The sequence below is a fragment of the Microcaecilia unicolor genome, chromosome 11 (assembly GCF_901765095.1).
Source record: "Microcaecilia unicolor chromosome 11, aMicUni1.1, whole genome shotgun sequence".
NCBI classification, from domain to species: Eukaryota; Metazoa; Chordata; class Amphibia; order Gymnophiona; family Siphonopidae; genus Microcaecilia; species Microcaecilia unicolor.
Window position 1 is genome coordinate 86,650,662 of NC_044041.1, and position 23,667 is coordinate 86,674,328.

At 43.2% G+C, this 23,667-nt stretch overlaps 1 protein-coding gene across 1 annotated transcript in view; it reads right to left on the reverse strand.

Annotated features, from left to right (window-relative positions):
• Nucleotides 1–510: 510 nt before the first annotated feature.
• PTPRS (protein tyrosine phosphatase receptor type S) overlaps nucleotides 511–23,667 on the reverse strand; it is a 307,849-nt gene continuing 284,692 nt past the window's right edge. Inside the window, 10 exon segments of the mRNA XM_030218889.1 lie at nucleotides 511–3,182; nucleotides 3,813–3,948; nucleotides 4,367–4,521; nucleotides 5,084–5,209; nucleotides 5,818–5,944; nucleotides 10,941–11,119; nucleotides 12,265–12,550; nucleotides 14,562–14,716; nucleotides 16,000–16,119; nucleotides 16,819–16,994. Coding sequence (XP_030074749.1) covers nucleotides 3,114–3,182; nucleotides 3,813–3,948; nucleotides 4,367–4,521; nucleotides 5,084–5,209; nucleotides 5,818–5,944; nucleotides 10,941–11,119; nucleotides 12,265–12,550; nucleotides 14,562–14,716; nucleotides 16,000–16,119; nucleotides 16,819–16,994 — 1,529 coding nt within the window. The 3' untranslated portion in view covers nucleotides 511–3,113.

Here is a 23,667-nt window from a genome sequence, read left to right on the forward strand (position 1 = left end):
GGGGGGATGGGGATGGAGATGGCACTTTGCTGCACTGATGGGCCAAAAGTATTACAAAGCTGATACCACTAAATTTCCTAACATGGCTGGTTTGGGGTTCCCTTGGCATGCTCTTAGTCACTTCTAGGTCTTCCTTTTTTTGTTCTGAATGTATTCTGTTTTTATATTTATCTTTAAGTAAGCTCTGTTGAGCAGGGACTGTCTTTTCATGTTAATTTGTACAGCGCTGCGTAAGTCTAGTAGCGCTATAGAAATGTTTAATAGTAGTAGTAGTAAGTAAAAGGGTATGCAATTTTGTTGCCTTTAAACAACAATAAAGTCTCATTTGTTTGTTCTGCGTTGCTACTTTGGAAGTAGCTGTAACAGCTTCTCTTACAATCTTGGATAAGCAACAGATGTCAAAAAACATCAGACTTGTTTCACCGGTGGAAAGGAAATAGAGATAATGCTAAAGATTTTGTATGATAAGCAGTCTTCCCCATTTAACAATAAGACAGACAGTGCCAGGCCTTCCTTTCAATCTCCCTTTAATACAAAGTTGACATATCTACATCCACAGTGGCGTGAAGGCCACTTACTTTTCTGTTTTGAAATAACAGTTTGAAAGTGACAGCACTTGTTCTCCCATACAAAGAAGAAAACCATTTTGACTTTGCTCTCTGCATACATACAAATCAGGGTGGGAAGGTGGTTAACGTTCACACACTGGGTCATGAAACCTTAAAGTTGCCTTTTTTTTGTTGCTGTTTGATTTGTAAATATGAAAACGGGGTTTTCAGAGGGACCAAAGAGTGGATTACTTTTAGTCCCACCATACCAAGGTGATGCAGCCACATTAGAGCCCTTCTCACTGCCCTTAGAAAGCAAGTTAGATCTCTGGTAGAGTTTATTTCTTCCATTATTAATCCCATCCTCCTCGTGGTACCTTGACTTCCATCAGCAGTTATATAGGACCGTTGTTGCCGCATGCTCGGACAGCCTCAAAATCGCCTTTTAATCCTGTGTTCCTCAGGCACTGCTTAATGGCAGTCACCATAAGAGAACAAAAGGTGACGGACGGTGTCTCATTTTTTCCCTCTGCTCATCAGCTGATGCCACATTCCAGATACTGGCTTTTTGCTAATGGTAAAGGTTTTCTTTTTCATACTGGAGCTGTATTCAAGATGCCAAGTGGACGGGATTTGTTTATAGCACCATCAGGAAAGTGCAGATGTCCCAAACTAATGGAAACTAATATGTGAAAATTAGGCCGTATCATTCTCCCTTATGGGGGCCCATTAAAACTAACATATTTCAAACTATGGTAAATTAAACCCCCCCCCAAAACATTAGAGATGTTTTGATAATGTATGAATAGCTTTAAGCATACAGCTATGCAGTGTGGGTCCTGTCCTAATCGCCACTGCAGTAGCAGAAAGTTATTTAGTATTTAGGTTTCTCTGCGCTGTAGGGGCTTCAGGGTAGCTGCTTTTCTGAAACCTACCCTCATTTTCTGTTTACTTCCGTTGGCATTGCTGAGGCAACATGGTTCCACTTGGGGGTGGCATGAGTTGGCACCGAAGCCTTGCATGGATTAACCTGTAAATCCTCACACCCTCATGAAGATAAGCTTGGATATGTTAGGTATTTTTTTTTTGTTTTATTACAAAAGACTTTTGTTCATACATGAGTGAATTTAAACCCTTTAAATGGTAGAAAAGCAATATGTAGAAGTAGCAATTTGCACTGCATCTTATGTATATTATATATATATAATATATATATAACAGCCATTACACATAACATTTCTACAGTGAAAAAATAGACTGTCTTTGAACATAATATGAACAAATAAGCAAGTTTTTTTTCTTAATTTCATTGACTGATATTCTTTCATTTAAAAAAAGGAAAAATACACTATTTAAAAAAAAGGGAAATGTCATTTATGTTTCAGTTACATGGAAGATTTAAAGAAAGTCACTCGGAGCTTGCATTGCGCCTCCACCATTTTAAATTCTTGTACAGCTAGGGGACATATTTTTAAGCAGCTTCCTGGACAGGTGATTTTTCTGACTCCTCTTCTTCCCCTCGCTGGATTTTTGCTAGCTGTGAGGGGAAAGAGCAATATATTGGAAGATTCTTTTTCTGGCAGGGGTTGACTTCAGGAGCAATCTTTTCCTCACCAGGTAGGAAATTCTGCTGCCAAAACATAGCTGGTTCTGTTTTGTCGAGCAGTTAAAAAAGATGTTGCATCTAAGTGTTGAAGGAATTTCAAAGAAGTCTCCCAAAGCCTCTTTTATGCTATAGGAAACAGCTTCCGAGCAGAATAGGAAGAAAAGCAGAAACACATGCCGGGTGAATAGAAGTGTATGTTTAAAATCCAGTGGCCTGAATGGAGCTCCCTATGCACCATGCCAATGCTACTGGTGGCACCAGTGTCTTATAATACCTTGATGATGGTTGATTTTTGGAATCAAAAGAAATAAGGAATGTTTAGAGCATTTAATAAGGGAGTGGTGACACATTCTGAATGAAATAGGCATCAGGACAAAGGAGATCAATTGCCAATTTTATCACTTGTCCAGAAGCCAAAAGCTTAAGAGTTTCTCGCGACTCTGGCACAGTGTATTCCTAGCTTACTTTTAGACTCTTATAAGCCCCATCTACTTTGCAAGTGACTTACTTTAAAGACCTGCCAAAACTATATTAGTAAATAAACTGAACTCTAATGATGTAACCCAAAGTCAGTTTCCCTTTTCTGGTCACTCAGCTCCCTCTAATAAAATTACAAGCATTCGGTTCGGCTTTTGGATCCATGTTATGATGTTCACAAAGTCTCCAGTAGAGAACACCATTTGAGATAACAGAAGAGGTCCACCACCCGAAATAATCCAGTGATATTCCAAGCCGCCTTTCCGCTTTCTAGGTTACAACATGGGAGTTCCTGCAAGAGGCATTCCTTAAAAAATAAAATTAAATTAAAAAAAATCCTTCCCTATTTCTCCACTTTCACCGTAGTTCCCACATGAAAAGGGGCTTCCTTTTTTTCAGTTTTATGTTCAAGCACTCCTTGAGGGTAAGAAGAGGCCTTTCAGGACTTAAGTAGTTGATTGAGTCTGCAAAATGATGGCTTTTTATGTTGCATAGTGATCAAAACTCCCCAAGTACTCCAGAGCTGCCTGGTAGCAGAACTGATATTCATCCTGAAGCAGAAAAGAGAGAAGAGTCAGTGCTCAGGCAACAGCTGTGCTACTGCTAGGAGGTTTTCTAAAGCACACTCTCCAGTCAGTCAGGTTTTCAGGATACCTCCAATCAGTGGCGTAGCTACGGATTTGGCTGGTGGGGGCCCTCAACCCCCGCCAGCTATAGCGTTTGTCCCACACTGGTCTCACATTGCCTGGTACCTGTCCTGTTTTTAGTCAGGAGGGGGGGGGGGGGGGGTGGAAGTGGCAGCGGGGAGGTGGGCCAAAATATGCCCCCCCTCCCATTGAGGTCTGGCTACGCCCATGCCCCCAATGACGTACGAGACAGATTTACACTGATTTGCATGCATTCTCTCTTTTGTATGTATATCTCCCTCATGCATCTTCATTGTGGATATCCCGAAAACCTGACTGGCTGGGGTGTGCTCCAAGGAATGGGTTGAGAATCACTAGTCTAAGAATCAACCTACTCATTAACTCTAACCTCAGCTGAAAAGTCATCTTTTCTCTCTTGCCCTTGTACTGCATTAGTCATTTCAGTTTCCACATAGGTTGTTAAAGCCTTCTCCACTCTGAATGTTTATTAAAGAGCACTGTAGAACAATGCTATAAATGTGGATGAATTCTTACCTCTGTCTGCACCATTGCTGGTCGCTGTGTTCGTAGCATCTTCACTGTCTGAAAAATATCTACAACGCCCTCATAACGCATCCTCTCCAAGACGATACTCAATGTGATAAACACTCCGGTCCTGCCTACTCCAGCACTGGAGGAAGGAAGGGTATGAAAATATTTTCAAACTCTTAAGAATCAATATACCTCAAATATGAAGCCCAAGGTCAATACAAGTAGTGGGCTGTGCTTGTCACCGGATCTAAGGCCTGAGGGCACATATACAGTGGAGGGACAGTTCATAGATCTGTTAGCCTATGCTTCACTACAGGATAAATTAGGATGGAAAGAGACAAAACCTAATTATGAAAGCCCCTGCTGAAGCCTCAGACCTGAAATCCTTCAGCCAGTGATTCTCCATTTCAGAATAAGGTGAGCTGTTTCAGTCCCAAACACGACCTGTTTGATGTTGGTCACAAAGAACTTTCTAGTATCTGAAATCTGTTTTTTTTTCCTATTGTGAATTTAACTGATGTTTTTATTTGGGTTAAATGAACTTGTGACTGACTTACCTGCAGTGAACAGAGATTGGCCCATCCTGACCAAACTGCTCTTTTGTCTTGTGCACCTGTCCAATAAAATCAATGAAACCTTCGCCTGATTTTGGCACACCTTGTTCTGGCCAATCGGTGAATTGAAATTGACGAACAGTTCTTGACTGACCATCCTGAGGTTAATAAAAGAAAAAGTCAGCATTAAAAACTATGCATGAATGGCAATGGATGCAAATTGCCATCTTAAATTTTGTCCCAAAGTCCTTTGCAGTATCTAGTTTTACTGTCTTATGAAGATCCCTGCGGAGTCTGTGCCTTCCAGTGCTGTACAGACACTACACAGCATGAGCTGAACACACAGAAGGTAGAATGGCTGGATATTTGCAGCACAGACACTGTGGTATGCTACCGCTAATGGCTTCTTTAGGCTGGAGGCTTTGTAAACAATGATTTGGAAAAGCTTTTAGTGCATCTCCTACAGAGAATGAGAAAGTTTGGGCAGAGATACTCTCAAGCCACTACAGACAAGTCTCCTCCTCCCACCCCCTGCCCCTCTTTAAGAATGTAGCAAACTGTCAGATAAGTTGCTTGAATGTTTATTTCAGAATCTCCTCCAAAACAGATTAGCATCCAGCAGCAAGGCAATTTTATTTATATTTGGGTGGGTCTTCACCGTGTCCACCACATCAGTGTCTCCAGCTGCACCCATGATAATATAGTAAAGGGTATACGTACTCTAGCATCAGTGACCTTGAATTCTCGAAGGATGTACTGGGGCATGTTATACTCAGCCATAGGATCCACTACAAAGTATTGGTACCGTGCAGATCTTTCAGCAGGCCAATACTGGTGACACTTTTCCTGCCAAGGGGATACAAAAATGTTATTTGTGATGAAATATTTAACAAAATGGAGAAACTATTTTGCTCACTCTGGAATGAACCATATGGTCTTTACCTCTTGACGCCCTACATATTGGTGAGCTTGCTTTCATAGGCTTTTACAGTGTAGTAAATTTAAAACAAATCAGAGAAATATTTTCTTCACCCAACACATAATTAAACTCTGGAATTCGTTGCCGGAGAACGTGGTGAAGGCGGTTAGCATAACAGAGTTTAAAAAGGGGTTAGACAGTTTCCTAAAGGACAAGTCCATAAACCACTACTAAATGGACTTGGGAAAAATCCACAATTCCAGGAATAACATGTATAGAATGTTTGTACGTTTGGGAAGCTTGCCAGGTGCCCTTGGCCTGGATTGGCCGCTGTCGTGGACAGGATGCTGGGCTCGATGGACCCTTGATCTTTTCCCAGTGTGGAATTACTTATGCACTTATTTATAATGGTGAGACTAACCTGTCTATCTGCTTATGATCCGAATTTGTACTGATCAATTTATAGCCCGAAAATGATGATTTTTCAAGCCCTTTCCAAGAACATTGCAAGCAGCATCACAAAGCCAAAACTTACCCGGCCCATTTCCCGCAACTTTGTTAGCATCACAACAATGGTGGAGTTGTTCTCCCACAACATTCGCCAGAAATCTTCAGTAGTTTCTGATAACGGTCCTTGCGTTGCAATGTAGGCTTTTTGCTGTCTGAAACAGTCAAGACACCAGAGTACAAAATTAGGAGGAGAAGGGAAAAATCAAACAAAAACTCTTCACTTACTCAGTTTAGGATTTTGGAGAGAAGTAAAAGGACTCTACCTTTAATAATGCGAATAACAAGTTTTTACCAGGATAATCTGTCTTTTCTTATGCAATAAAATTAAATAATTCTATATTCGCTGAAACAAGACTAATTCAGAATCAGTGTATGTGAAATAGAAAATGAACCCCCTAGTTTACATGGCACAATTAATTGGCTAATTAGGGTCAGATGCTTAAATAATTGGGGTGGAAATCTGCATGATTGAGGTTGGACATTATGTCTTATGTAAAGATCCAAAAGGATCAGCATTTGGTCTTCCAAATAAATAAGTCAGTGGAACTCATAAATGCCACAACCAGATGACCTATAAGTTGATGCTCATCTATCTGGATAGAGTTACAATACCATTTCTAAACATTTGGGGCTTGCTCTGTCCATCCACTGTCAGAAAAAGTCTGAAAATGTAAAAAGTAGAAGACTACAATAAGTACACTCAGGAGCTCTCAACCTGCCAAGATCACCCCAAAAGCAAACTGGAAGACCATTCACAAAGTTACAAAGAACCTTAGACTAACATCTAAACATCTGGAAGTTTCTTTTGATACGGCTGATGTGAGGGTTCATGCATCAACCATCAAAACAAAAAAACTTAATGGGAATGATGTACATTGTAGAAATAGATAAGAGAACAATGATGACCTTTGGGTGAACAGCAATTTTTTTTTTTAAAGAGAGCAAAGAGCATCTGGGTGATCCATAAGACTTCTGAATCAAAAGCTGAAAGCACTGTCTTGAAAGTAAGAATCACGTCCTGCTTCTTGAGTTTGGTCAGGGCCGTGCCAAGGGTCTCTGGTGCCCCCCTGCAGACTATCAGTTGGCGCCCCCCCCCCCCTGGTTTGGCCCAAGAGACAATTTCCTAAGGTCTTCCTGCAATTTTTTACAATCCACATGCATTTTAACAGATTTGAATTTTGTGTCATCTGCAAATGTAATTTCCTCACTCATCATTCCCATTTGCAGATCAGTACAATATAGCACCGGTCCCTTTACAGATCTAGAATAACACAGCTTTAGAATTTCAACAGGACATTTAAATGAACTTTAGTTGGTGCCAGTCAAGTTAGTATTAAGGTGTAAAAGTACCTACATTCAAAAGAGCCTGATTATAGCAGGGTGCCTATGTGGAAAGTTAAAAAAAAAGGTTCATATTTTATTTTAATTTTCTAAAAGCCAGTTTCTCATACATCTGCACACAGCTACTGAAAACAGATCTTTTCAAGAAGGCATACCATAATCATCCATCTTAAACACTAAATAATAACATTACACAGATCTATGATCCCTCCCCATCTTCAAATCCTTGCTTAAAGCCCACCTCTTCAATGTCGCTTTCGGCACCTAACCATTGGACTAACCAGGAAACCCAGATTGCCCCAATTTGGTTGACTGCATTCTTGTCCTTTAGATTGTAAGCTCCTTTGAGCAGGGACTGTCCTTCTTTGTTAACTTGTACAGCTCTGAATAACCCTAGTAGCGCTTTAGAAATGTTAAAGAGTAGAAGTAGTAGTATACAAAACCGAAAGCCTATCACATGATTGATTACCCTCCATTGCTACCTATATTTAAGCACTACCACTTTAAACATCCTTGTCATTACATTTACTCCGAGCCATCATTTTAAAGTCAATTACTTTGGTTTTTTTTTACATAGTTGCTGGATCTTAAGTACTACTAGAACTGGAAATATGACTGTGCTATTGCTATACATATGTCACAATCCATTTTATTACTCATCATCAGCTTATCTCTTCCTTTCCTTGTGCCTTTAGTCTCCCCTCCTTCCTCCCTGATTCTAGCTTGTTCTCTCCCCCCCCCCCCAACACACAGAAATTTCCTTGCCTTGTTTTTCCTATGTCTTTTCTGTTCCATCAGCTCTTATTTTCCTTTCCTGCTGCCCTTACTCTCCCCTCCTTCGTTCCTCCCTGATTCTAGCTTGTTCTCTCCACCCCCACCCCCCACAGAAATTTCCTTGCCTGCTGTTGGCTGTTGTCTTTCTTTTCTTCCCCAGCTGGCCTGGTTGGTTCCAGTTGAGTTCCCCCACTCAACCTGCAGCCTCAAATGCACTTTATCTATAAGTAGGCCCACGCCACGCCAGCCAGCCAACAAAGTAATGAAAAGTTAACAACTAACAAGGCAAATCCTTACCAATGCTGTCCACCACAGTCTGACTCAGTCTCAGCAAAAAAACAAAATTAAGGCGGAGCGCCGCGGGAGCGGGAGCAGCAATCAATCATCCAGCAGCGGCGCCGGCTCTCCTCTCTCCTCTCAGCACTGCTGCACTCCAATGCGGCGTCGGCGTCAGCAACACCCTTCCAGGTCCTGGAGAGTTGGACTGCCTGCGAGGCTCCATAGTCCAGGCGCGTGCGTCAGAGCTGGGGCGGTGCTAAACAGATGAATGACGCGCTGCGCACGGGAAGGCAGCAGGGAGCCAGTCAGCCAGACCCAGCAGCGCATGCGCATAGGCGCCAACAATGTGAGAGAGGTTTATATTTTTTAATTTTAGAACACTACTCGGCTGCCGGTGGCGCCCTTGATTGGCAGGCGCCCTCCTGCCATGCTTACTGCGCTTACCGGGTCGGCACGGCCCTGAGTTTGGTGACAGAGTTACAGTGCGGGGCTGCTTTGCTGTATCAGCACCTGGATAGCTGGCCATCACTGACTGAACCATGAATATTGCTTTAAATCAGAGCATTCTAGAGGAGAATGTCAGCCCATCCGACTGTGAGCTGAAGGCGAGCCAAAACTGGATCATGCAGCAAGATGACCTAGAAATTTGATGAAAATCTAGTACAAAATAGACGTAGAAGAGGAGATTCCATGTTGTAGGTTGTTTGTTAAAGTTCCAACCTAAACCCTATTGAAAAGTTGTTGCAAGACCTGAAGTGAAGTGTTTATGCAAGTAAGCCCGCAAATGTTACAAAGTTAAAACAGTTCTGTATGGAAGAATGAGCCAAAATTCCTTAAAGGCAATGCAAGAGACTGATCAACAGTTAACAGGAAGCTTTTATTTTAAATTACTGCTGCTCTAGGAAGCATAGGCGCCAACTCTGTGGGTGCTCGAGCACCCCCAATATTTTCACCCGCTTGAAGTCAGAACTGGAAGTTCCCTTCGCCAGCCCGACCTGCCCGGTGCCCACCCTCTTCTCCCTCAACAGTCCTCCGCCGGTCTGCCCTCGCCTTCCTGCGTGCCGCCCAGAATTTTAAAAGTCATTTTACCTTGGGGTCCTGGTGGCAGTAGTGAAAGGCGAGCAGGCTCGGCGCTTCAGCCTTCCCTTGAGACGAGAGATGGGAAGGCTGAAGCGCCGAGCCTGCTCGCCTTTCACTGCTGCCACCGGGACCCCGAGATAAGATGACTTTTAAAATTCTGGGTGGCATGCAGGAAGGTGAGGGCGGACCGGCAGAGGACTGTTGTGGGAGGTTGGGCTGGGGTTGGGACTGGAACTCAGAGGGAGGGAGGGAGGGAAGAGGGGCCTGGAACTTGGAGGGAGGGAGGGCCTGGAACTCGGAGGAGATGGAGGGAGGGCCTGGAACTCGGAGGAGAGGGAGGGAGGGAGGGCGGGCCTCGAACTCGGAAGAGAGGGAGGGAGGGCGGACCTGGAGCTCGAAAGAGAGGGAAGGAGGGCGAGCCTGGAACTCGGAGGAGAGGGAGGGGAGGACGGGGAGGGGGGAATTTCAACACCCCCAATCATTTTGAAAAAAATTTGCTCCTATGCTAGGAAGTGTCATTAGTTAGTGAACAAAACGTTCACAAATTTCTTCATACAAGGATACTTATTGTTGAATACATTAAAATATATTCAGGTCCCGTCTCGGTTTAAATGTTCTAATCTGTTATGAGAACCATGAAGTCTGTCTTCTTGTATGTCTTTCATGACTGGTACTACTTCCTATAGCTGATAGTTAGAGAGAGGTGGGAAGGGTGGGGGATGGAGGGGTACGGGAGGGGGAAGGGGGGGTTATATCTGGTATACTAATGTAGCATGGCGTCCATTGGATTCCACTTTACTATTTGTTCTCATCTGTAGTGAGATCATATCTGTACAAGGGGGTTTAGTGGTATTCTTTATGAGTGTATGGAAAAGGATATGCTGGTTGGTATTTCTTAAGTGGAACTATTTTGTATTGTCTGTTACATTAATAAGATTACACATAAATCAAAATATATCATTTTTGTCTGAGCTACTTATTCAGAGGGGTTAGATTAACCAGGTTCAATTCCCTCTGCAGGTCCATGTGACCCTGGGCAAGTCACCTCCATTGCCCCAGGTACAATATAATACTAGATTGTGAGGCCACCAGGGATAGTACCAGTACCTGACAAAGAAAAATTGTAAACCGCTTAGGTCTAGGCGGTATATAAAAACCGCCTAGAAGAGTTCAGGCAACTCTTCTCTTACTATAACTTGCTCATTCTGAAAGACTCAAGGTCAGAATACATCACATATAACATAATATAACTCTGTTTTATAATGAACTGAGTGGTGTTATTTCACATACCTGATTCTATCCAGAGCTCTATCCTTATTGGTCATTAAATATCCATGGATAAGTGAGTGCTTACCCACAGGAAAATCCCTTTGGAAATTGCCCCACCCCTATGCAGGGATGAGGTTAGGGCAGGTCCAAGGAAGTATGCACAAAGAATTTCATTTTTAATTCCCCACATTTGCCCTACTTTACTCCATGTACTTTGCACCTGTAGGTGCACAGTTTAAAGACTCCCTGCATCACCATCCATCATGGGATTTTAAAAAGGGAATTTTTATGGAATGTTTTCCTTTGAAATCTCTTTTCTTAGCTGCAAGGTTTATAGGCTCTGCAGCCACTTTGAAAATTGGCTCATCTAGTGCTGGCTTCATTGTCAAGTGAGCTGTTCTGTACCTGTATCCATCAATAAAGCTGGAGTTGATATAATCTGACCCCTCCACTCCTCTGATTGGCTGAAGGCAAACCCGTGTGGTCTCATATGGCATGATATTAACAAGGCGATTCTTGAATTTGTTGCATGGAAGGTTGGCGCTGATAAATCTTGAAGTGTGAGCTTTGGAGTTGGCAAGTCGCTGTAAGAAATAATGTGCCCATATTACCATCATCTTAGTGTGCTGAAATGATAAAACTTAGGGCCCTGTTTACTAAGAAAGGCTAGAGGCGTGTTAGTGTTTTTAGCACATGCTAACCGTGTGGATGCCTATAATATTCCTATGGGTGTCTACACAGTTAGTGTACACTAAAAACGCTAGCGCACCTTAGTAAATAGGGCCCTTAATGTCTCTCGTCTATGAAGCAAATGGAAGGTTTCTAAAAACCTGCATTAGAAGCTTAAAATTGTAACAGCCACTTTCAATTAGATGCAAATACCAAAAGCAAACTGACTTAACAGCTCACAGCAAGAACTCCACTGTGCATAGCGCACAATTCAAATTTGGGTTGCAACATACTAAAGACCGAGATGAATTTCTAAATAATATGAGAAGTGAGGACAGACTGCTCTTCTAATCAACATAAACTTTGCATTGAATTCATACATATTCCCAAGCATCTGTTTGAAAATCTGCCTACCAACCAACGTACAGATGCATCTGCATGAATTTAGACACACATTACTGCTCTTTTCCCTGCTGTGTCACTGGGATTGCTTTATGCTACAAGACGGTTCTTCATCCCTCTGCTAGGTAAGCTAAAAATTGCAGACTTCAGCCCTCTCATAAAAAGAGCTGTAAATTTGTAATAAAAAGTTAAAATTAAGACATAAAGGAAAGATACAAACTAAGGCATTCAATCAGGAATTCAGAAAGCAGAGGGAGCCTTTTCAGAAAAGAGGTAGCAGGTGGGCTTCCCTGGGGAGCGAATGCAATAGCCTTGAACTGTGATATGTAATTTCTTCTTTAATGCGGAAACATATAAACCAATTCTTTCCTTTTCAAAAGAGACAATCATCATTTTTGTCAGCGCCAACAAGCCTGGCTCATCTCTATCCCTTAAGAGCTACTGCAACCTGCTCCCCGCTCCCTGCATGAGGACTGGGAACAATGATCCAGTTCACTCTCAGGTTCCTAAAGGCTTGTATTAGATGTTCTCTCTAGCTTCAGAAACACCATTTAAGATGTCTGCGAGACTACAGTTACAATGTACTGGGCATTCCACATAGATGGCTGCAAAAATCCATTTCAATAGAAACTAGTTCTCCCTCTTCCCAGCACTGTACCTTGAACTCCAGCTCCATTCCTGTAACATGTTCTCCCACCTCAATCTGAGCCAGTTTCTGAATGTAGGTGTACAGGTTTCTGGCTGGGACTTCAGTGTTACCACAAGCCACAGCCTCTAACAAGGCATCATGGATGAAGCTGTACTGATCTTCAGTCTGGACCATGTAGTTTCGCTGTGATCTCATTAGCGTAACATGTCCATAGATGTCCACTGTCTTCTCGTGCTTTATCCTCTCCAACATTGCATCAATTACAATAAAGCAACCCGTCCGTCCTACCCCTGCACTGAAAGGAGAGATCAAAAGTTAGGAGGGTACAGCATCACCATATTCTCCCTCTCCAGGAGCAGGAAATGTGTCTAAAACTACAGATGAAAAAACATGAGCTAAATCCAAATCCCTTTACTTTTAATGCTCTGACAATATTGTCTGCATAACTTATTCAACCTGTAGTATGTGTTTGTTTTTAAATGATTAAACATGTTAAAAAGAATTGTTACCACCAGTCTCCTCTAAAGAGACTGAAATGGACTCCTATTAAAAATATACCATTGCCAGGGGACGGGGAAACCGATGTTCTATACAACAACATGGACAGGGTTCAGAGTGGTGACAGAGTGAAATTTCCAGTCTCATGCAGGTAGTTCTTTTCTCCTTTTTCCTTCCGGCTCAATTGGACCAATGCTAGGATTGTGGTGCTCATTCACAACTACCTAAGGATATTTCTCCCAATTAAATAGGCCCAACTCTCCCACTGTTCCTAGTCTGGTCAGTGCAGCAAATGATTCTGAGATGAGGAGCCTACCAGACCCTGTATCATGAGTTCTAAATCCAGCACAAAGTGTCACTCTTAACAATGACCATGCCTCCCCTCTGCTTCTCCCTGGGCTGTTAATGCTGCTTCAGTAACATTCCAAGCCAACCATGGAGTCAGCCCAAATGAAAGGTTCCTATGTGAGGTAGCTAGCTAGGAAGTTGTCCATCCTTCTACTTAATTTTGAAAGCTGGCCTCTGTCAGACTCCCTCTTCCAATGGACCCTATAGACAGCTCCTTATTACAAAAATGGCTCCGGTCTTAATGATCAGTATCTGGATGCCCTGTTCCTTCATTCAACCACATCAAAGTAAAACTACTGTAAATGACCATTTTGAGTAAAAAAAACAGCAGCCAGTCTTTGCTTTCATAAAGCTTTGTTGGTTGCATTTCAAGCATCTCTGCTTTCATCCACTAGCTGACACTTTGGCCAAAACACATGGATCAGTGGAAGCAAATGTGTAAAAGCATTAGCTCTAACCAAGCAGATAATCTTAAATTCACCACTTAAGGTCTGATGCACAAAAACGTATCTTCCATTCTGTTTCTGTGGGAAGAGACCTTGAAAAATCGGGGTCAATCATTTACTGTTTTCCCAATGTGCAGCTCTTGTTTGAATTATATGTACAGACTAGTAAAAAAGGCCCGTTTCTCAAACAAATTAAACAGGCGCTAGCAAGGTTATCATGTAATGGCGATTATGTGTGAGACAGAGAGAGAGACTGTGTGCGAGCGTGTGTGTGAGAGAGAGTGTGTGAGAGAGAGACAGTGTGAGAGAGAGAAAGTGAGTGTGTGTGTGTTCGGAGCAAAGGTTTCAAGCCTCATATAGTAGCTGACAGCAGGAACGGACCATGCTGACACCATCAAAGCTTTGCTCTTGGTATCTCTATTATCGGAACAGTTCTGTTAAACAAACCTATTATTTTCCCCTCCCCTTTGCTTGTTCAACTTCAGAAACCGAAACTTACTTCCATAATGGCCCACAGACCACCTTTTACATGTCCCAGCTGGTAGCTAAAACAATTGTTTACTGGACATGTAAAATGCTTGGGTGGAGGAAGCGCGAGTCAACTTGCTGATTTGTACCTGAAAGCTCTGGCTGGCTGGCTTCCATAACGTTCCGTTTGTAACATCTCCTTACGTCAGCCAGCCTTCAGCGTTCCCTTCCCTCTCACTGTTCCGCCCTCTTCTGACATCATTACGTTTTGACGCGAGGGCGGGTCACTGAGAGTGAATGGAACGCTGGAGGCTGGCTGACGTCATCAGATGTTAAAGATGTTACGAACCCAGGCAGCCAGACGGAGGTGCAAATTATTATATAGGATGTTTGTACTTGTTTGACATGTAAATCAAGGATTTTAACCAGTTTGCTAAATGGGCGTTCTTTGTTCTCCTAGCAGTGCACGATGCTCATAAGGAGCCTCAGAGAGTGCTTCTTTCATATGTCCTCTGCAGAGTGATCCCGTGATTGCCAGCGCAGTACCTGCAGTGTACTACAATTGGACCAGCGTCAGGAGGATTGCATGTTTTCACTCTTCTCAGGAATGCCAAGAAAGGGGTAGGGTACTCAGGGACACCATGGTCTGGCCAAGCGGTGAACTGAAATTGCCGAACTTCCCTTTTCTCACTAGAGCCATTCTGCTGAAAGCGAGAAGAAAAGCATATTTGGATTATGACACTACAAATATTGTTTACATAAGAGGAAGCATGGTCCTGAAGATGACAAGAGAAGAGACACAAAGCACAGTGAATACAAGAATAGGCACCCATGGGGCTTCAAGTATATAAAATCAGAAATAATGAGGCCCTAATGTTTAATTCCCTGCACTGTTCCAAACAGTGCCGTAAAATTACCATTGGAACGGCATGGGGAAAGAACGCCCTTATGTTCAACGCTAATAACATGCCGGAGGACTGTAACTGGGCATGAACTCTGGCACAATCCTCCCGCAGAAGAGGTTTGACAGGTTTGGGCTAAAAGCCCGGACCTGTCAAACCTAAAGCCCTGGTGCTCCAGTGGTCCTCCAGATCCCCTCCAGCATTAGGACCTAGAGGTCCAGTGGACCTCCAGACTCCTCACCTCCCCAAACACATAAAGCTCCTCACTGCAAAAACACTGAACCCCGGTGGTACAGTGGGACCCTTGCCAGGCCTCCCCCTCCCCCAGAAAGCTAGCCCTGGTGGTCTAGCGTTGTTCCTCCAACCTCGAAGCACCCTCATACCTTCAAAAAAGGTTCCTAGGTTGAAACAGGATGCGAGACTAGCACTCCCTCTCTCCTCCTGTGGGTGCTGCCTGGAAATGGGAGCGCCCTGTCCGGGGCTTAACTACCACATAAGGGAGTTCTTTCTCCTGTTTCAACCTAGGAATCTGTTTGAAGGTATGAGAAGGCTTGGAGGAACAATGCTAGACCACCAGGACTAGCTTTCTGGGTGGGGGGAGGCCTGGCAAGGGTCCCACCGGACCTCCAGGCTCTTTTGTGTTTGGGGACCTGGAAGCATGCAAATGCATGCTGAACAGGGTCTCCCCATTCCTTCCCAATGCCCTGGCAAACCCTAACAACAGCTCCGAGCTGGTGTAGTGTTTGCAGCAGCAGGAGCAGCACCCTTGTTTGGTGTGCTGCCCATTAAGCACTGGGGAGGAATAGTGATGACCCTGTTTAGCATGCACCTGCATGCAATTAGAAATCAGAGCCGGCAAGCTTGTTATTTCACACTCTTGCTGGCTCTCAACATCCCGTAGGAGCAAGTGCGGGCGCTAGTCTGATGCTAATAGTCTCCAGTGCCCGATTTGCTTTTGAGCATCTGTATCTGAACTTATCAGATGAGAGTGCACAAAGACAGGGTGAGGGAAGGAGGACTGAAATACTCAGGGGAAAAGCAGGGTTGTAATCATGTCTTTCAAAGTTAATGAGAAATATCACCTTGTGAAGTGAAAATGTTCGCACACAGAATGTGGCCAGTTCAATAGTGTCCAACAGAGTGACCTGAATCATCCCATAGGTATCTGTACCACGGCTAGGCCAGTACTGGTCACACTTTATCTGTAAAAGAAGGGCTAGCAGTGAGCAATATCCAAATCCCAACAGCACAACATGCAGAGAAGTGGTTACTGTTTTGTTTCGTCTTGCTGTATAGTAATGCCAGCTTTAAAATAAATGGTTTTCTGGAAGGAGAAATGGGAAAATCAGAAATCATTTACTCGCAATTTTAAAGATTTTAAGGCGGTCTAATTTGGGACAAAGTTGACTGTACTTTTTACTCTCAAGTTTTTCAAAGCAAAAATAGCACATATTTGCACTCATGTTCCCTAGATTTTTTGTGGGTAGTATTCTGCTGGAAAACTACATGCATTGATTTGGAAATGCAGTCTGTGAACAAACACACGTTCAGGAAAGCCTCCTCTTCACGAGACTTTCACAATGCATGGGGTTTTAGCCAAATTGAAGTCAGACAGCCCATTTACCCATTTTAAGCTGCACAGGAATTGACCTCCCGGTGCAAAAACACTTGGCATTCTGGTACCTGTCTACCTCTTCCAATAGGTTTCTCTCTCGCAGATGCTGGGCCTTGAGAATATCCTCCCTACAAATTAAAATTTATTTCCCTCAGATCTCAAAATCATGATTAAGACTGTTATAAGTGCATGATCTGTGGGATACGCAGTAGTAAACACCTTGGTTGGAAGCATTGCTCACCTTCTTTCCAGCAGTGACCTCCCCTCCCCCACTAAGCTCTCTTACTCGTGACTTCTCCTCCAGTTTTGTCATCATCACAATGGTAGCTGAGCGCTGTTCCCACACCATTCTCCAGAAATCACCAAACGTCTCTGGCAGTGCTCCCTGTGTGGCAATGTACGCATTCTGTTTCCGGTAGCCATCAACGTAATTTGCATTGATGTAATCACTGCCGACGATCCCTGCAACATACAATATGAAGTGAGACCAATCATGTCTGAAAATAATGGAGAGTAAAATTTCGGATCTTGGTAATAATTTATAAGTCACTGAATGGAGAAACACCTAAATGTATGACAGTTATGTTGCAGACATCTCATTCTTTAAGGTTGCTAAGAGCCATAGGCCAGAAAAAAGTGTACGTTTTATCTATGAAACAGTAAGATTGTCAGTCTTATGTGAGTGTATGCTTTCTGTTAACAGGCTGATTTTATGGAATGCTTTGCCGAATGAACTACATACTGTAAGTAGCTTATTGTATTTCTTGGAAACAAGACATACTTGTTTCAGCAAGCCCTTATATCATCACAACAAAGCTACTTTGGATGGAAAATTAAGTAAATTAATGTTTAAAAGATAAAAGTAAAACTACAGTGGCAATTTGTATTTTGATAACTTAATATCTGAGTACAGCTGAATATGCAGTTCTAAACTTCAATGGATAAGTTAACTGTTTAAGGTAAGCCAGCTATCTGTGGTCCTAGTTAAATGGATAAACTTAAAAACAGCAGCAGGCTACCACCGCTGTTAGGACAAGTTTAAGCCAGGTCATCGAAATGTCTGTCCATACTAAAAAAATAAAATAAAAACACATCCAAAAATGTTTTTGAAAACCTACAAAGCAAAACAAACTGGGAAGGGGGCAAAAAAAAAAAGAAAGGTGATGTATTACTAATGTCAACATATTTATTTTATTATTTGTTTCTATTTTCTGATATTTTTTTTCTTTTATGTACTGTTTGTGTTTATGTCCCTGGCTGGTCTGACACCCAAAGGAAGATGGTTGAGTCCCACTGAGACTTCTCTGAGAAGGCAGCCTGCCATTATATTATAACATTGTTTTTAATTGAGTTGCTCTCCATTTTTCTTAATTTTTTACAGTTTCTTTTTTCTTCTTCCCCCTTCCCATTCGTTTTGCTTCTGTTCATGTTTCATTTGGATGTCTGTGAGTTGCTTTGAAATTGTACTTAATCCCTCAGGTCAGCCAACAAATCAAACACTCCACATGCCACATCAAGTCACTATTAGTCTTCTACAGAGCCTACCCAGGCAATGGCACAACATTCATAACATAACATAGTAACATAGTAGATGACAGCAGAGAAAGACCTGTTCGGTCCATCCAGTCTGCCCTACAAGATAAACTCAAATGTGCTACTTTATGTGTATACATGACCTTGATTTGTATCTGCCATTTTCAGGACACAGACCATAGAAGTCTGCCCAGCACTAGCCCTGCCTCCCAACCACTAGCCCTGCCTCCCACCACCGGTGCTGCCACCCAATCTCCGCTAAGCTTCGTGTAGCTGGTAGGGATCCCCATGCCCCACCAACTGAAGACATCTGCAGCCCACCTAACCCGTCAGAAAACCACAGCAGTCAGCGGAAGTGCTCAAAACCACTGACATCAACACTGTGGGCATGCCCAATTCTCACATATGCTCAGTTCTTGTGCAAAAAATGAGCATGCCTAGGGTGCTGGCATCGGCAGCTCAACACGCTGCCACTGACTGTTATGGGTTTCTGAGGGGGACCAGCAGGCTGTGGAAGTCTTCAGCTGGTGGGGCTTGTGGATTCCTGCCAGTTAAGGTATTTAGGGACCCTTTTACCAAAGGGCGTTAAGCCCTAATGCATGAGAAAATGCTTACCTGAAAACGCATTAAAACATTTTGTGGTAACGTCCTCTTTTCCACATGCTAAAAAATATTTTTGTAGAAGGCATGTCATGGGTCGACAGTGGGCATGGAAGCATTAACCAGCTAGCGTGTTTGCATTATCACATGCTAATTGGCTAATGTTGAATTAACACAGGAGGCCACAGCACCCCCCATAGGAGGCAGTAAGTGCTCCTGCATTAATTTTTTTTAAGTCCCATGCTAATGGAAAGATTAGTACGAGACTTGCAAAAAAAAAAAAAAAAAAAAGTAAAAATCCCAAGGTACTGCAATGTAGGCTTAGTATGTCTTACCACACAGGACTTTCCCACGTCCTAAGCCCAGACCTTTGAGGTCAAGCAAACATAGCTAATCTCTTTGCAGAAGAAACTGAAGGATAGTTGATAGACTTCATCTTGAATGTTTATTTCAAAAGGAATCTGAATGCAACTTTTCTCTTGTTTTCTTTAGGATAAGGAACTCATGGGGATAAAAACCCCTGGGCTCTTTCACAGGTGGAACAAGTTGCTTAAATGTCCTGTTGCAGAAGATCCAGATTGGATGTTTGGCCTGCCAAGGAATTAGATGGAGAGGAGGCAGCGAGCAAAATCTAAGCCAATAAACTTTCTTGATGATAATTAATATCCATGTGTCTGTGCTAACAGAACTCCATTTCTTTTTTGAAAAAATATTAATCACCTTCTCATAGGGAAGGCAGATCATTGTGGCTGGGAAATGGTGACTGTGGTCACAATAGTGAGTCAAAAAGACCATTGCTTCCTTTGGTGGTTTGTTTGGTTTTTTTTTGCTTGTTCCTTTTGTGGCTTAACCCTTTGCATGGCTGCTTGAGGCAGAATGCCTTTTGTAAAAGAGTATTGCTTCCTATATAGAGAGCATTGGTTTCTGTGAGAGCTTGACTGCTCTTCCTTTGTGGCTGCTGTGAAAGCTCATAAGGCAGACACATGGGGAGAGGGGAGGAACAGGGAGGGGGTGTAATTCTATAGAAGGGTGCCTAAAATCTGTTCAAAAAGGGCCTAATTTATAAAACCAACTTATGCTTATTTACAAAAAAGGCACCCAGAACTAACACACAAATTCTCTTGAACAAATTTACACCTGTTTGTATTTATAAAATATGCATGTATATTACAACTGCCCAAACTAGACCCTAAGGAATGCCTATAGATGGCTAGCATAGAAGAACCCATGCTCTTACTGACATACACACTTTTATGAATGTACAATATGCTTTACATTTTTAATGCTGTCTACAGTTTCTTTGATTTTTCTTCATCAAACAGATGGAGTCCTGAAGCATACAGCCACGTCAGTGTCCGTGCAGCAACTGCTATGGCTGAAGATCTGGACAATGTATCAAATATTTATAACTAGATCTGATTAGATGCTTCCTGAACTCTATCTCAGCTATTTGCGACTGAATCTTCTGTTTCAGTTTGTCAGGTACAATGTATTCAAATGATTGCATCTTCTGCAAGCCTCTATGAACTGAAACATACAGACCTGATGAGCTGCTATTTTAGAAACCAACATAAGTCACGTGAAAGCTTAGTCCTATCTGATCAAACACCATAGGATCACTGCCAGGAGGAGAACTGTACAAATCATTCAAGCTCTTTGCTTTTCTCATTACTGACTCTACTACTCCTGAGTAAAAACCAGAAACAGGCTGAATCTTGTACTTTCTATTAGTTCTCTTGGAGACTTGAAGAATGGAATGCAGATTTTTTTTAGGCTTTTGTCTTGAGGTCCAAAAGAAAATTCTGTATGGGATTATTGCTACCTCTTTAGGTGCGTCTACTGTAAATATGTTCAACAAAAAAGCCGCATAGGTTCTTGCTTCTGTTTATTGTCAGATGGTGAACAGCATTTTCCTTGCTAATTTCAAAAGAAATTTGGAATAAGTAATATCCTCCTATGAAGATATTTTTCTGAATGCTGGAGGTGAAAGGTAAGACGGCAGACCTGTAGAAAATTTCTCCTTTGCTTGTCTGAGACTCCCAAATATAAGGTGGATCCACTAAATCCTTTGACTAAAAACCAAAACACTTCTGTGAAATGCTGTGAAAATACACTGTGAACTTTGATGCAGAAAACTTTCTCATGATTTTTCAGCAGGACTGATCTGAGACAAAGTAAGGAGAGATTTCTATGAGGCATCTCTAGCTCGAGCCTGATTCTGGCAAGATAACAAAAAAGTCTTTGAAAACAGAGATCATTCTAGTTTAAGTAGATGTTGCTGTTTGAGTAGGAAGAGATGTAAGGTTGCCAACAAGCTGGTTTTCAGCTGGCTTGGCCAGTTTTAAATGGCCAGGCCGGCAGCTGCCAATCAGAAAAGCCATTTTTTTCTGCCGTGTTCCTGCCCCTGTCTTCTGGCAATTATCTTTTCTCCCTCTCTTGAATCCAGCAGCTCAGTGTACCGCTGTTCATCCCCAGCCTCCAGCAGATTCAGAAGAATTCCTCCCTCATCTCTTCTACCCCATAGCTCTCCAAAAACAGCGAGTCACAGGTGTCCAGAAAAGACACACTACTTCTTGTTGCTTGGGGTTTCTCTCTGCTGCTGTCTCGCCTCATCTGATGTAACTTCCTGTGCCTTTGGAGGACTGTAAGCAGGAGAAGGCAAGGGAGGGGAGCCAGTTATGAAGGGAGAGAGAGATAGTAGATATGGGGGGAGGGGAGGAGAGATGCCACAGGTGGGGGTGGGAAGAAACCAGACATGAGAAAGGAGAGAGAGGGAAAGAACCCAGAAATTAGCAGAAGAAATAACAGACCTGCAGGAGGGGAGGGGGAGAGAGATGCCAGACAGAGGGGAGGGGAGTGTGAGAGTAAGGGGTGGAGATACTGGACCAGGTGGGGAGAAGAAAGGGGGAGAGGTGCTGGACTCTGGGAAGGGGGAGTAGAGAGAGAGAGAGAGAGAGAGAGAGAGAGAGAGAGAGAGAGAGAGGATCAGGGAAGAGAGAGGGAGAGATGTCAAACTTGGGGAGAAGGAGTCAGGGGAGAGAGAAGGAGAGATGCTAGACCTACGTTTGGGGTGTGGGAGAAGGGGAAGAGAGAGGGAATAAACTGGACAAGGGACTGGACAGGGACATAGAGAAAAGATGCTAGGCATAGAGGGAGAATAGTGACAGGGATACAGAGGGACAATGCTGGAGGCAGAGGGAAAGGGACATAGAAGGCAGATGGTGAACACTGATGGGCTGATGATCAGAAGCCCTGCGCTGTTCCAAACAGCGCTCTAAAAATAGTGTCAGAACAGTGCAAGGCTATAACGCCCCTATGATCAAAGCTAATAATATGCAAATTTATGTGCGCTATTAGTTCTGATCATAGGGGTAGTTCTGTGGGAGGACTGTGCCTGGGCATGCGTCCAAGGCACAGTCCTCCCACAGAAGTTGTTTGACAGTTCCAGGCTGTCAAAAATCTGTACAGGTCAAACAGAAGAAGCACAAGACCTGGAGGTCCGGTGGACTTCCAGGCCCGTCCCCCCAAAGCACAAAAACCATGGTGGTCCAGTGGGACCGCTAGCTTCCCACTCCCACCCCCCCCCATCGCACAAAAACGCCCTGGTGGTCCAGTGGGACCGCTATCTGCCCTCCTCCGCCCCTGGCGGCCTACCTCTCCATAGTAGTGGTAGTAGTTGGAGGAGGGAAGGACTAGTACTCCCTTCCTCCTCTTCGGGGGCCTTCCCAAAATGGTGGTGTCCCGCGGCTTAACTTCCATATATGAAATGCACTGGGCAGGGCGGGACACCACCATTTTGGGAAGGCGCCCAAAGAGGAGAGAGGGATTGCTAGTCCCTCCCCCTCCCTCCTCCAACTACTACCACTACAGCTCTTCTGATTATTAGGCGGGAGCAAACACAGGCGATAGTATGGTGCTATTGACCTCTAGCGCCCGTGTTTGCTTCTGATCATCGGCCCATGAGGGAGGATAGAGACAAGGACATAGAGAGGAGATGCTGGACGGGACATAGAGGGAAGATGGATGGTGGACACGGAGAGAAATGAAATATGAAATGGACAGGAGACCCTGACAAGAGAAAAGCAGAAAACAGATACAGGAACCAAAGCAAATGGAAAAATAAAAATGCTGAGACAACAGAGTAATAAAAACCCCAACATAACACAACAATATTTAATCTGAATGTATTAATTGGAATATGTCTGATATGTTTGTTTCTCTAGTATTTCTGTATATGTAGCACTGAGTTTTTGAGGTTTCCAGTTCAGTTTTTTTGTTTTCATATCTCTACTACTGATGTGTGGTTTCTTGTTTCGTATTTGTTGAGGATCTGCCTTTGTTTTGTGCATGTGACCAAGCTGTGGCATTTCTGCTAGTGTTTATTTTCAGGGTTTCTTAACACTGTGGACTAAAGGAATAAAGTCAAAAAATATGTGTTTCCCTGACGAAGGCTTGGGTGCCAAAATATGACCCTTGTTGGGTTCATACTGTCAGCACCATTACATATTATACCTGAACAATAAAAGCTTTTATTGATCACCTTAGAGATTGTGAGGTTGTCAGTGCCACCCTTGGCCATTCCAAGGCAATGGAGGGTTAAAGTGGCTTGCCTAAGGCCAGAAGGGGCTATGGTGGGATTATGAACTTGGGTCCTCTGATTCCCTGTCTGCTGCTCTAACCATTAGGCTACTCCTCTGCCCTGGGCATCAGTGCTGCTTTATTATGACAGTTTTTCTATAATATATAAGTTCAGAATGTGTTTGTTTTTTTTTACACAGTTTGGTTACTGGAACTCTTTGTTTCTGTTATGTAAAGTTTGTGAAATAATCATAGAATGTATGTACATATGACAGTTTTTTCTTTTGAGATGCCAACCCTATTGTGGACAGCTGGTTGTAGGGGGGTGTGGCATGAGGACGGGACAAGGGAGGGGCATGGGCGGAGCATAGAGCGAGGCGAGTGTCGGGGTTTTCTTTGGAGAAAGTTGGCAACCCTAAAGAGA